Here is a 15,163-nt window from a genome sequence, read left to right as displayed (position 1 = left end):
TGTGTATAATTCGGAGTTTGTTTGACGTCCATTATCACTGTACTATTATGCATATTTTTAGGGGCCAGCTGAAGGACACCTACGGGTGCGGGAATTCTCGCTACATTGGAGACCCATTTGTTGCCTTCGGCTGTTGTCTGCTCTATGGTCGGATGGTTGTCGCTTTGACATATTCACCATTTCCTTTCTCAATTTTAATAACTATGTTTGTGATCTAATTTTGTATTCTATAAACGGCATCTACAAATCTACAACTTTCAGTCTATGACTTCACGTGCTGATCTTATCTATATTCATGCATACTATTCATTAGCTGTGTATGCGTATCAAAATCGCATCATACGCGATGATGACCAGCCAGTACACACTGTAAGGATTTTATTCACCAGTATTAAAAAAGAGAAACATTACAGTACGAACAGTAATCTATATTTTTTTCATTTGACATTACTTTGAAAGTAACGTAGTAACAAGCACAGGTTATATAGTATATAACTGCTTTTTTAAAATGTTAATTGTCTTAATTAATCTTATTTGTACAGATGTTGGATATTTTCAAGAAAAAACCTCACATCTCCAGTGTACTTTTGTACATGGTCAGATAACCTTAGTTCATCTCTAAATAACTGTGTCTTGCCTGTATCTCAGATCATATCTATGATTGCTCACATGGTGAGGTTACCTCAGGTCACCTCTGTATGATTGAACATTGTGAGGTTACCTAATATCACCTCTGTATTGCTGTACTTGATGAGGTTACTCTGTATTACTGCACATACTCGTATTACCACAGTTTGTATAAACTTTACAAAACACTATTCTTTTAGTTTTCCTCAGGGCACTTCTGCATTTCTATACATGGCCAAGTGCACATGTTAACTAATGTCATCTCTTAACTACTGTATATGAATATGTAACCTCAGAATACCTCTGTATGTTAGAATATGGTGAGGTTACCTAAGGTCAAAACTTCATGGTCATTGTACGAGCTGCATGTTACCACAGATAAACTTTGCAAAACGCTTATTTTCTGGAAACCTCAGGTTACCACAAATGAATGTTCATAACTCCCTTCGTCAGCTTAGTCCAGATTATATCTATGTTCTTTTTTTCACGGACAGGCTACCTCAGGTCATCTGTAAATCACTGTACATGACCAGGTTACCTCAGGTGATCTGTAAATTACTGTACATGACAAGGTTACCTCAGGTCATATGTAAATTACTATACATGACCAGGTTACCTCAGGGAACCATTGTACTACTGTGCATGGTGAGGTTACCTCAGGGAACCATGGTACTACTGTGCATGGTTGGGTTACTTCAGGGAACCATTGTACTACTGTGCATGGTCAGGTTACCTCAGGGAACCATTGTACTACTGTGCATGGTCAAGTTACCTCAGGGAATCATTGCACTACTGTGCATGGTCAGGTTTCTTCAGGGAACCATTGTACTACTGTGCATGGTCAGAGTACTTCAGGGAATCATTGTACTACTGTACATGGTCAGGTTACCTCAGGGAACCACTGTACTACTGTGCATGGTCAGGTTACCTCAGGGAATCATTGTACTTTGTGCATGGTCAGGTTTCCTCAGTAAACCATTGTACTACTGTGCATTGTCAGGTTACCTCAGGGAACCATTGTACTACTGTGCATAGTCAGGTTACCTCAGGGAACCATTGTACTTTGTGCATGACCATAATACCTTAGGAAACCATGGTACCACTGTGCATGGTCAGGTTACCTCCGGTAACCATTGTACTACTGTGCATGGAAGGTTTACTCAGGATATCATTGTTCTACTGTTCTTTGTCAGGTTACCTCAGAGAACCATTGTACTAATGTGCATGGTCATGTTATCTCAGGGAACCACTGTACAAATGGGCATGGTCAGGTAACCTCAGGGAACCATTGTACTACTCTGCAGGGAACCATTGTACTATTGTGCATGGTCAAGTCTCCTCAGGAAATCATTGTTCTACTGTGCATGGTCATGGTACCTCAGGGAACCATTGTACTGCTGTGTATTGGGAGGTTACCTCAGGGAACCATTGAACTACTGTGCATTGTCAGGTTACCTCAGGGAACCATTGTGCATGGTCAGGTTACTTCAGGGAACCATTGTACTACTGCGCATGGTAGGTAACCTCAGGTAATCATTGTACTACTGTGCAGGGAACCATTGTACTATTGTGCATGGTCAAGTCTCCTCAGGGAATCGTTGTTCTACTGTGCATGGTCATGGTACCTCAGGGAACCATTGTACTACTGTGTATTGTGAGTTTACCGCAGAGAACCATTGTACTACTGTGCATGGTCATGTTATCTCAGGGAACCACTGTACAAATGGGCATGGTCAGGTAACCTCAGGAAACTATTGTACTACTCTGCAGGGAACCATTGTACTATAGTGCATGGTCAAGTCTCCTCAGGAAATCATTCTACTGTGCATGGTCATGTTACCTCAGGGAATCATTGTACTACTGTGCATTGTCAGGTTTCCTCAGGGAACCATTGTACTACTGTGCATGTTCAGGTTACCTCAGGAAACCATTGCAATACTGTGCATGGTAGGTTTAATCAGGGAATCATTGTAATATTGTGCATGATCAGATTACCTCAGGGAACCATTGTACTGTTGAGTATTGAGAGTTTACCTCAGGGAACCTTTGTACTATTGTGCATGGTCAAGTCTCCTCAGGGAATCATTGTACTACTGTACATGGTCAGGTTACCTCGGGGAACCATTGTACAACTGTGCATGGTAAGTTACCTCAGGGAATCATTGTACTACTCTGCATTGTCAGTTTTCCTCAGGAAACCATTGTACTACTGTGCATGGTTATTTTACCTCAGGGAACCATTGTACTACTGTGCATTGTCATGTTACCTTCGGGAATCATTGTACTACTGTGCATTGTCAGGTTTCCTCAGGGAACCATTGTACTACTGTGCATGTTCAGGTTACCTCAGGAAACCATTGCAATACTGTGCATGGTAGGTTTAATCAGGGAATCATTGTAATATTGTGCATGATCAGGTTACCTCAGGAAACCATTGTAATATTGTGCATTGTTAGGTTACTCAGGGAACCACTGTACAACTGTACATGGTCAGGTTACCTCAGGGAACCATTGTACTACTGTACATGGTCAGGTTACCTCAGGGAACCATTGTACTTTATGCATGGTCAGGTTACCTCAGGGAACCGTTGTACTACTGTGCACAGTCAGGTTACCTCACGGAACCGTTGTACTTTGTGCATGGCCATGTTACCTTAGGGAACCATGGTACCACTGTGCATGGTCAGGTTACCTCAGGTAACCATTGTACTACTGTGCATGGTAGGTTTACTCAGGATATCATTGTTCTACTGTGCATTGTCAGGTTACCTCAGGGAACCATTGTACTACTGTGCATGGTCATGTTATCTCAGGGAACCACTGTACAAATGGGCATGGTCAGGTAACCTCAGGAAACCATTGTACTACTCTGCAGGGAACCATTGTACTATTGTGCATGGTCAAGTCTCCTCGGGAAATCATTGTTCTTCTGTGCATGGTCATGGTACCTCAGGGATCCATTGTACTGCTGTGTATTGTGAGGTTACCTCAGGGAACCATTGAACTTTTGTGCATGGTCGGGTTACCTCAGGGAACCATTGCACTAACGTGCATGGTCAGGTTACTTCAGGGAACCATTGTACTACTGTGCATGGTAGGTAACTTAAGGGAATCATTGTACTACTGTGCATGGTCATGTTACCCCAGGGAACCACTGTACAACTGGGCATTGTCAGGTTATTCATAAAGATAGACTAGAATGAGATTTACAGATAATTTGGTAGACTGAATTTTTTTCTGAACTCATTTTTTTTCTGTTTGTTTTAGATAGGTTTATGGTGAATGGAAACATAAATATAGACTTTTTTAAAAAATCTTGCATCTTTTGGGGATATCATTCCAGGAAAGTGGAAGGATATCATGTTTACTTGAAGTGGTGAGGTATAGTAAAAATAGCAAACAGAAAGTAGAAAAAAAATGAGTTGACTTCAGGATTGCGTAACTTTTTATTCTTCGTGGCAAGACCCCCTTTTTTCAATTAAATCACAATTTCACTTTGGTACATACATGATATGAACATGAAGATCAGCTGTTTTGCATGTAAGCCTATGGAGCAGTCAATAACAAGACTGCAACCTTATGTTAATTTGATTTGAATCGATTATATTTGTTGTTATTATAGTGCTTTAAATTAGTGCTTTGTAAAATATATATACTATTAAAATTATAAAAGATAAAAAAAAAAAAAAAAAAAAAAAAAAATATTTGTTGTTATTTTTGGGGTTACCTGAAGTAATCCTGTTATGAAAGAATACTTCGTAGATACTTTGCTGGTATATGCATTTCTGCTGTAATTACACAATTTCTTAATTTAAAATGTAGGACTTCATAGATTTGTATTGTTTATGCGATTATATGTAAATGTTACCTGAGTTCACTTGAGTTAAATGGGTTGTATTTGGTGTTATAATTGGGGTTACCTGAGGTAACCCTGTCATGAATGAAACTTCGTAGATACTTTGCTAGTCTTTACATTAATTGTAATAAACCAACTTATTCATTTTGAATGTAGGACTTCATTGAAGTTATATTGTTTATTGGATATACATGTAAAGGTGATCTCAATTAACTTCAGTTAAGTGGGTTATATTTGTAATTATATTTGTGGTTATCTCAGGTACCCCTGTTATGAAAGAATGCTTATTAGATAGTTTGCTAGTGTAAACATTTATGTTGTAATCAAACAATTTCTTTATTTTACATGTAGGACTTCACAGATGTAAATTGTTTATGTGATATTTAGAAAATGCAATCTGTCTTAACTTGATTTAAATGGATTATACTTGTAGCTATTTTATGGGTTACCTGATGTAACCCTGTCATGACAGAATACTTAGTAGATGCTTTGCTAGTATATGTATTTATGCTGAAATAAACCAACTTTTTCATTTTCAATGTAGGAATTCGTTGCAGTTATATTGTTTATGTGATGTATATGTAAAGGTGATCTGAATTAACTTGAGTTAAATAGGTTGTAATTGCTGTTATTGTTTGGGTTACCTCAGGTAACCCTGTTATGAAAAAAATATTAGTAGATACTTTGCTAGTGTATACATTTGTATTTTAATTACCCAATTTCTTAATTTAAAAATGGAGGACTTCATAGATTTGTATTGTTTATTTGATTTATATATATTTAAAGGTGACATGAGTTAACTTGAAATAAAAAGGTTATCTTTGTTGTTATTGTTATGGTTACCTGAGGTTATTCTGTCATGTAAGAATACTTTTTAGATAGTTTTCCAGAATATACATTTAAGTTGTAATAAACCATTTACTTTTTTTATAAATTTGAACTTTATAGATGTGTGTTGTTTATATGATATTTAGGAAAGGCGACTTAAGTTAACTTTATTTGAATTGATTATATTTACTGTTACTTTTGGGGTTACCTTAACCCTGTTATGAAAGAATACTTCGTAGATACTTTGCTGGTATATGCATTGATGTTACACAATTTCTTAATTTAAAATGTAGGACTTCATAGATTGTATTGTTTATGCGATGTATAGATATATGTTACCTGAGTAAACTTGAATTAAATGGGTTGTATTTGTTGTTGTTATTATTAGGTTACCTGAGGCAACCCTGTCTCAGGTAACCCTGTAATGAATGAATTCTTCGTAGATACTTTGCTAGTGTTTACATTAATTGTAATAAACAAACTTCTTTATTTCAAATGTAGAACTTCATGAAAGTTGTATTGTTTATGTGATGTACATGTAAAGGTGACCTCAGTTAACTTCAGTTAAGTGGGTTATATTTGTAATTATGTCGGGGGTTACCTCAGGTACCCATGACATGAAGAATGCTTTTTAGATAGTTTGCTAGTGTAAACATTTATGTTGTAATCGAACAATTTCTTTGATTTAAATTTAGGACTTCATAGATGTGTATTGTTTATGTGATATATCAGAAAGGCGACTTAAGTTAACTTGATATGAATGGATAATACTTGTTGCTATTTTATGGGTTACCTGAGGTAACCTTGTCATGACAGAATACTTAGTAGATACTTTGCTAGTATATGCATTTATGGTGTAATAAACCAACTTCTTCATTTTTAATATAGGAATTCATTGAAGTTATATTGTTTATGTGATGTATATGTAAAGGTGATCTGAATTAACTTGAGTTAATTAAGTTTTATTTGTTGTTTTTGTATTTGTTACCTCAGGTAACCCTGCTATGAAAGAATTCTTAGTATATACTTTGTAAGTGTATACATGTATATTTTAATTACACAATTTCTTAATTTAAAAATGTAGGACTTCATAGATTTGTATTGTTTATGTGATGCATATATATTTAAAGGTGATACCTGAGTTTACTTGAGTTAAATTGGTTGTATTTGTTGTTATTATTGGGTTACCTGAGGTAACCCTGTAATGAATGAATTCTTCATAAATACTTTGCTAGGGTTTACATAAATTGTAATAAACAAACGTCTTTATTTCAAATGTAGGACTTCATGAAAGTTGTATTGTTCAAGTGATGCACATGTAAAGGTGACCTCAGTTAACTTCAGTTAAGTGGGTTATATTTGTAATCATGTCGGGGGCTACCTCAGGTACCCATGTTATGAAGAATGCTTTTTAGATCGTTTGCTAGTGTAAACATTTATGTTGTAATCGGACAATTTCTTTATTTCAAATGTAGGACTTCATAGATGTGTATTGTTTGTGTGATATATTTAAAAGGCGACTTAAGTGAACTTGATATGAATGGATAATACTTGTTGCTATTTCATGGGTTACCTGAGGTAACCCTCTCATGACAGAATATTTAGTAGATACTTTGCTAGTATAAGCATTTATGGTGTAATAAAACAAACTTCGTCATTTATAATGTAGGAATTCATTGAAGTTATATTGTTTATGTGATGTATATGTAAAGGTGATCTGAATTAACTTGAGTTAAATAGGTTTTATTTGCTGTTATTGTTTGGGTTACCTCAGGTAACCCTGTCATGAATGAATACTTTAGATCATTAATTGAACTTTTATAAAAAAAAAAGTTTATAATTTTACCAGCCATCCCCAACCTACACGTACATACGAAATGAATGATCGGTGAATACAAATAATAAAATCATTTGGGAAGTTTGTTGACATCTTTGGTATTTTGTCACATTTAAATTTGGTATTAAGATCTATCTAAATAAGAACTATATTTTCGTGCGTATTTAATCAATGACGCATTACCACGATTACCTCAGGGCACCGATTACCTCAGGGCATACAGCAGCGGACCTAACTTCCACCTGCCAGGTAATCTTTAATACGCTACGTTCACTTTAACCACGATGATAGTTTAGCGAAGCAACGTCACCACTGTTTCGGAGTTTGCTCGTGCACAAAACCCATAATAGTGCCTCTCGTGCAAGTAACTTCCGGTATTTCCGGTATCGGTTGTTTACTTTTCCATTGTGACGTCAGATATTTTTTATGACGACGTCAAAATTTACGGGAACTTTTGAAGGGATAGTTTAGTACTTGCTAAAAAATGCCATTGACAATTATGAATCATTTTATAGTACAACAAACATGGAATAATAATGATCATAAAACTCTTTCAATTTTTCAATGTTTCAAAATGCCTATATAGGAAATAGTAACATACATAAATATAGAGGTAGTGATGTTATTGTTGGGCAATTATTGTGTATTTGTTGGATTCATAATTTAACTTTTTTATAGATTTTGACTGTTTTATTTATTTTATTTGTTAATTTTCCATACATAAAACAATTGTCGGAAGTATATGATAAAGAGATTAATACATGGCATTTTCCATATCGGCCCGTTTTTGGGACTCGTATTGCCTTTGCCTCTGGTTTGAGAATTTTTGTTTTTGGTCTTGTTCGTCTTTTTGTCTTCGTTTTTATGGTACATTAGTAGAATATAACTCAAAATACAAAATGTATTGTTTTGTTGTAAAATTTATGTCCCGGGTTAGAGGGAAAGTCTGGCACCAGCAAACATGTTTATCCCCACTACATTATGTACATGTATGTGCCTGTCTCAAGTCAGTTGTCTGGAATTCGGTGTTTGGAGTATGTTGTACATCCAATCTGTTTTCCGTTTATTGCTTTGTATAAAATTCAGCATTGGAGATTTCCTGTTTGAATTGTGTTACATTACAGTTTAATGAAGTTGTGTGTACTATCTCGAAATATAATGGTAAATTACAGAAACTTATATGTTGTCGTGTAATGTCATTAATATTTAACGCTGAAGTGGATTGGTAATATATGAATAAAACTCATTCACCCGAAAGGCATACTCAAAGTGCCTACTAAAAGTTGCAAATTGTTTTCTACGGAAACCCATTTCAAACCAATAAAACAGCTCGCTATTTAAGTTCAGATAGTATACAGCTGATCGGTGGGATATTCAAACTCATAATTAGAAAATAAACTGACAACAACATGGCTTAAAAAGTCCAACAGACAAACAATAGTACACAAAAAACAACATAGAAAAACTGAGCAATATGAACCTCTGAGTCACCAAATAACTATGGGTGATCTCAGGCATAAGGTTTTACTTTTTATACTTCACACATTAAAACATGATAGCTTATTTAACAAATTAACAAAAATATCTCACTTTTAAGAAATCTAATGTCATTATTATCCTTTATCATATACTTAGTACAAAATACAGCAATTTTGTATATCTAATAAAGGGTCTTTTTTCCAGTCTGTACCACATACCCTGTATCGCATACCCCGTATCGCATGGCTAAACCCGTATCGCATACCCCGTATCGCATGGCAAAACCCGTATCGCATACCTGGCGTGACGTCATAATTTGAATGACGTCAAATTTTGACCTATGACGTCCAGTTGATGTATTTGCTGGCATGAAAGGGGAAAAAAAGTTCAAACTAACAAAAATTTTAAAATAAAATCGATATTTTCCAAAAAATTAGTACCCAGTAACTTTACGAGCGATTTTTATCTATATAATAAAAAACAAAATAAAATGAAATTATCTGAAGTTTTATTGTTTATTTGGTCTTATTTTTTGTGAAGTGTGTTTTCATTACCTAATGAGTTAAACACAAATGGAAATTTTTACGAATTTAATTTGATTAGAAATTTTAAAGATAGCAAACTTTTCAATAAATATTTTTCTTGGTGTTCACCTCGTCAGAAGTTAAAATGAACCAGATCATGAATAATAGCATCGCCAAATAAACTAGAAAACTTTAAACATTTCTACACATCGTACAATATTTATTTTTTAAATATTAATTTTTGTTGAAATAATAGGACAGTGTCGTTTGTTGGTGCATTTTAAGACATTGTCTCAAACTTATATTGAGACGATTTAAAAAAAAAGATATCCCATGAATCTGATTCTATTAAAATATATGATAAACAGAATAATACATGGCGAAATCCGTATCACATGCCGTATCACCCTCGACCAATATCATCCCTTGGGCCTAAAGGCCCTCGGGCTGATATTGTTATCTCGGGATGATACGGCATATGATACGGATTTTGCCATGTATTATTCTCTATTTATCATATGTTTAGTACAAAATACAGCAATTTTGTATATCTAATAAAGGTTCTTTTTTCCAGCCTGTATCACCTACCCTGTATCGCATACCCCGTATCGCATGGCTAAACCCGTATCGCATACTCCGTATCGCATGGCAAAACCCGTATCGCATACCTGGCATGACGTCACAATTCGAATGACGTCAACGTTTGACATATGATGTTCAGTTGCTGTATTTCCTGGCATAGGAAAAAAATGAGTTCCGAAAAAAAAATGTCCTATCATTTCCAAAAATTATTACCCAGTAACTTTACGAACGATTTTTACATATAAAAAAGACACAATAAGATATAGAAATATATGAAGTTTTATTTTTTATTTGGTCATAATTTTGGTGAAGTTTGTTTTCATTACCTGATGGATTAAACACAAATGTAAATTTTTACGGTTTAAATTTTGGTTAGAATACATGTAGATAGCAATTTTTTCAAGAAATATTTGTCTTGCTGTTCAACTCTTCAGCAAATTAAAATGATCATGAATGAGATCATCGCCAAATAAACAATGAAACTTTTAACATTTCTACATCTTATATTTATTTGATAAATGTTAATTTTAGTTGAAATAATAGGACAGTATTTTCAGTGGATGCATTTTGATACATGGTCTTCAACATATATTGAGAATGTAATAAGATTATAGGGGGCATTACGATGCGGATATTAAGCAAATAAGGATGTCTATAAAAAAAACCAAGTAAGCTGGAAAAATACAGGAAAATCATAATAAAATTGAGAATGGTAATGGGGAATGTGTCAAAGAGACAACAACTCGACCATAGAGCAGACAACAGCTGAGGTCCACCACTGGGTCTTTGCTAACTTATAATTTCAGACGATTTAAAACAAAAAAATGGATATCCCATAAATCTGATTCTATGAAAATATATGATAAACAGAATAATACATGGCAAAATCCGTATCGCATGCTGTATCACCACTCGACCAATATCAGCCCTCGGGACCTTCGGCCCTCGGGACTGATATTGGTTTCTCGTGGTGATACAGCATGCGATACGGATTTTGCCATGTATTATTCTATATTTATAATGATAATATTAACACTTGTAAATTGCGTGTGTTCGAGGCTCGGTTCGAGGCGTTTCTTGTATTAATTAACTTCATCAAACATCATTTCATTTGAAATGTATCGACGTATTATAAATAAGTAGAAATAATATGAGCTATATATAACTATAGCGGACCTTAAAAGAATAGCAACACGACGGGCCACATGTGGATCAGGATCTGACTACCCTTCTAGACCGCTTGAGATCACCTCCGGTTTTTGGTGGGGTTCGCGTTTCTCAGTCTTCAGCTTTCTTTATTGTGTCTTCTATACTGTTGTTTGTCTTTGTGTCTTTTTCAGTTTTTGGTATGGCGTTGTCATTTTATTTTCGTATTATGAGTTTGAATGTCACTTTGGTATCTTTTGCCTCTCATCATTTAAGGTTAATTTTGCATGAAGGAGTTGATTTCTTACAATTTCTTAATCGATATAAGTAAACTATGAAAAAAAGAGATAACATTCATGAAGCAAAAAACACAAAAAGTGTATCTTCATGACAAATATTTCTTTGGTAAACTATTGTAAAAGTTGAAATTAATACAATCTAAAGCCTGAAAAACTGCACCGAATATACGGATCACTTTCGAGCGAGTTTCCACCAATAGCATTGCCTATCCTTGCCATAACAACATCTCCAGCTTTGATGGTCAGTGGTGTGGAAGTTGTGGCAAACGCACGGTCGTCATGGTCCATTGAATCTGCCCAGGAGACATCTTTAACTACACCATTCAATACTAATTCTACACTGGCATGAGACCTATCAAGTGTACCAGTTGCAATACCAAAGACATAAGTTCCCGGAAGAGGCGCAGTGAACAACCCATTGGCGTTATTATATGCGTTCCCAATGTTTAGGTCAACTGTGTTATATATTATTGTTTGGTGTATTTTCATACCAGAAAGTGCCAGGTTTGACTGTAGATGTGCGTAGAATGCTATCGGTGTGTTCTTTGTTTCCAGGTCTGCAGCTTTATATAAAAGAAAACTAAATCAAAATTAACGAAGAAATGACATATAACTGAAAATAATAAGAGCCGCCTAAAAGAATCATTGTATATCGATAAATATTAAGATAAAGGAGGTATCTTACAACATTTGCTTTACTACAGATACCGTTTAGTTATATAACCACTGCATGTTTGCAATGACGCTGATGCATTAGAATGAAAATAGCATAAAGTTTCGATAAACTTATATAAGGGACAGTGATATAATTAATTTGTGAACACTTTTATTTACTAGATTTATTTGGGAAGAGCAGACATTCAATAAAACAAATGCTAATACACATTTATCATCTCATATTTATAAAGCCAAAACAAATCTAGGAACTGTTCTTGATATCAAACTTTAGAGTTTGGAATATAATTTAAAAATTATGCTAATTGTTGAAGGCCACAAATGGACCCGAGTATATCTTTTTGTTTCATTGCCGTTGTTCTTTTCTGTTGTTGTTGGTTTTTTTTTTTTTTTTTTTTTATCTCATTGAGATATATCCCACATCTCCTTTTTACATATGTAAAATATCTTCTTTTTATTTAAATTGATATGAATAAAGAATATAAAGATAATTCAGTACCAAATTTCATTGTAAACCAAGTATGTTATTTGATACATTTCTAAACAAATAACCAACTTAGCATCCTATTTTATTTCATGTATCGTACCTTGGTTTTGTAAACTTTGGACCAACCCAGTGAGGTTTTGGATCTGTGTCGTCTTTTCGTCTAAGGAAGTTTGTAGTGCTGTTACCTGTAACAATGAGTTTATTGCAAAATGCATACGAAGGTATACTTTTATTAGCTCATTGGGATATTCATATACCTGCATAGAAGAAATTAACCATACTTTAACTAAATAGCAAAACAAATTTTCATATATTCAGTTAGTCTATGAGATTGCAGGTCGGAGATAAAAGTATATTTGAGGAACATTTTAGCTTGTTGTTTTAAAGAGAATATTATTTCTCGTTTAGTGAAATAGTTTGCATTTGGAAAAACGACTCAGATTTGACTCACAAAACATTTTCAAAGGTTTTATAAGAAACCACAGTTGAAACTGTACTTTTAATTATATCTGTACCTGGTTGTCTTTTTGGTTAAGTCTATCAGCAAGCCCATGCATGACGTTTTGCATCTGTATCAGATTAATATCTTTCTCTGCCAGCTTTGTCTTTAGGTCCTGAATATCAATATTTATCTGATGAAGTTGTGATTGGACATAGCTTGGGTCGTCTATCAAAAGTCGTTTGCTCTCAGTTGCTTTACAGCAGTTTAGAGTAAGAAATGAAAATATTCCGAACCAGAAAATATGAGAATTAATGTATGCGGCCATTTTTGTTTACGATTACTGAACACATCCAGAAGTGGCATACAGATAAGGCATGAACCATGTCTTTGAAAATTACTAATTATAGTATAATGCGAAAAGAAAACTGATTTAGTAGTAACCTAGTCTGAATTATCTATGTAAACATGGTCAAGGATATATCTATTAATAAAAGCTTGTGCAAGTATCAAAGTAAATGAAGCAATATTGTTAAAAAAATGACTAGAAATTAAGGGAACAATGATTGCATTAAATTACACATTTATGCAAATTACACAATGTCTGTACCATGTGTACATTCGGATAAAACTGCTGATTTTAAATTTCAGAACAGTTACTTATTTTTTTTTTCTTTAATTTAAAATAGCTTGATAAAAAAAATGTGGTGATTTTGGATTGGATTTAAAACGTACCCAAAATTATAACACTTGATTACCCATTTGCGTAAATATGTCCTTTCTATTTGTGTCAATTTATTAACGTTACCATCAATATTTTTAGTTTCCTATCAATGTGCTATATACTATCCGGGACTTTTCAGTATCAAAATAATAATAAAAAAATATTACAAATAATATATCTGCTAACCGACCTTGTTTGTGTGTGAATTTAAAAACCTACGTAGTCACAATAAGATCATCGATGAAAGGCACCTAACAAGATAGGGAAAGACACAACGGGCTACAAACTAAACACAGAAAATAAAGACAGAGGAAGAAGAAATATAATTGACTAAAAATGTGTCATACATGTATATACCGATTATCAGGTTGTCTGCATATTGATATTATAATTTTTAAAACATCAGCTACAAGTAACAATACGAAGCTTTTTGTCGGGTAAGCGCAGCGAACGAGTTCAAAAGGACTTCATATTGCATGTGTCGAGTAGATGGTATTTTACAATATAAATATGCAGACAAAAAAAATAAAACGTTCAGTCAATACTGTTGTGAATGGTGAGATATAAATGTACAATATAAACAAATGTATTTACTGTTCATTTACATAGCATTAAAAAGATGTTATTGTCCAAAAAATGACTATAACATCAATCTACTCTGTATTTTCCAACTTAAAAAAGAAAATTGTTATATTTTAGAGTTTGTAAAGGTGTCTTATTTTGACATGATATTTGGAATTTTTGGAGTTGGGACATGCAGTTTGGGGTTATTTTAGAACTTTGAGCACGCTGCCTAAGAAAAAAAGGACAAACAAAAAATCAAATGATAATGAAGCCGTATTTCAGTTCTCACAGCTCATCCGTACAAGAATATGGGCGGATTCGAAAATGACCCGGCATAGATAGGTTTGTTCAAAACTGATGTTCGGAAATGCATGCTCAACGGTTTCTTTTTAAATCATAAACCTATGCGACTGTAAACTTCAGTAAAAAAATTAATGACTTTAAAATATTCTTTATCCAGACAAATTTGAGCACAAGTTTATTATCTTACTTGACCCAGGGGCAAATAAGCAAGTTTCTATCATTTTGGCGTCCGTCATCCGACCCGTCATCCGTTAACTTAAACAAATAACTTATCCATTTAAACTACTGGGTCATATTTAAACCATATTGACCGCAATCATTATTGGGGTATATATAGTTTATGTAAAAAAAAAGTCTCCAATGGTTCCCTTGCCAAACTCAACATGACCAAAAAAGCCATAAAACAGAAAACATAAATTAGACCGTAAGCTTTCTCGTTTGAATTGTTTTACATTTAATATATAAAAAAAGAAGGCCTTCAACAATGAGCCCATACCGCATAGTCAGCTGTAAAAGACCCCGAATGATAATGTAAAACAATTCAAAGAAGAACTTTTGAAACTAACAGCGGCTAATTTATGTAAAAATGAACCGCGAAAAACAATTTTTTAACATATAAACTCAAACAACAACCTCTGAAATATAGGCTCCTGACTTGGGACAGGCACTTACATAGAGAATGTGACGGGGTTAAACATGTTAGCAGGATCTAATCCCTCCCTAACCTTGGACAGACTGACTCTGACTCGGTATAACAGTACAACTTGATAATCTTTTCTTGTTGACTGTGACG

General features: G+C 34.2%; 1 protein-coding gene across 1 annotated transcript; it reads right to left on the bottom strand.

The window, feature by feature from the left end:
• Positions 1–11,259: 11,259 nt before the first annotated feature.
• LOC143085130 (uncharacterized) lies at positions 11,260–13,158 on the bottom strand. Its single transcript, XM_076261316.1, has 3 exons — positions 12,856–13,158; positions 12,441–12,525; positions 11,260–11,741 (listed from the first exon to the last, which is right to left on the bottom strand). Exons 1-3 carry the CDS (start codon positions 13,105–13,107, stop codon positions 11,308–11,310), a joined length of 771 nt encoding a protein of 256 aa, XP_076117431.1. The 5' UTR covers positions 13,108–13,158; the 3' UTR covers positions 11,260–11,307.
• Positions 13,159–15,163: the final 2,005 nt, after the last annotated feature.

This window comes from Mytilus galloprovincialis, chromosome 8 (assembly GCF_965363235.1).
Source record: "Mytilus galloprovincialis chromosome 8, xbMytGall1.hap1.1, whole genome shotgun sequence".
NCBI classification, from domain to species: domain Eukaryota; kingdom Metazoa; phylum Mollusca; class Bivalvia; order Mytilida; family Mytilidae; genus Mytilus; species Mytilus galloprovincialis.
Note: the sequence above shows the minus strand (reverse complement) of the source record. Positions and strands in the feature narration are given on the sequence as shown.

Excerpts from the sequence above, each read along its gene's own strand:
- LOC143085130 (XM_076261316.1), bottom strand. The coding sequence starts at position 13,107 with ATGGCCGCATACATTAATTCTCATATTTTCTGGTTCGGAATATTTTCA. Across the intron at positions 12,526-12,855 it reads TTAACCAAAAAGACAACCAG|GTAACAGCACTACAAACTTC; the intron begins GTACAGATATAA and ends TCATTGTTACAG. Across the intron at positions 11,742-12,440 it reads CCAAAGTTTACAAAACCAAG|CTGCAGACCTGGAAACAAAG; the intron begins GTACGATACATG and ends TTTTATATAAAG.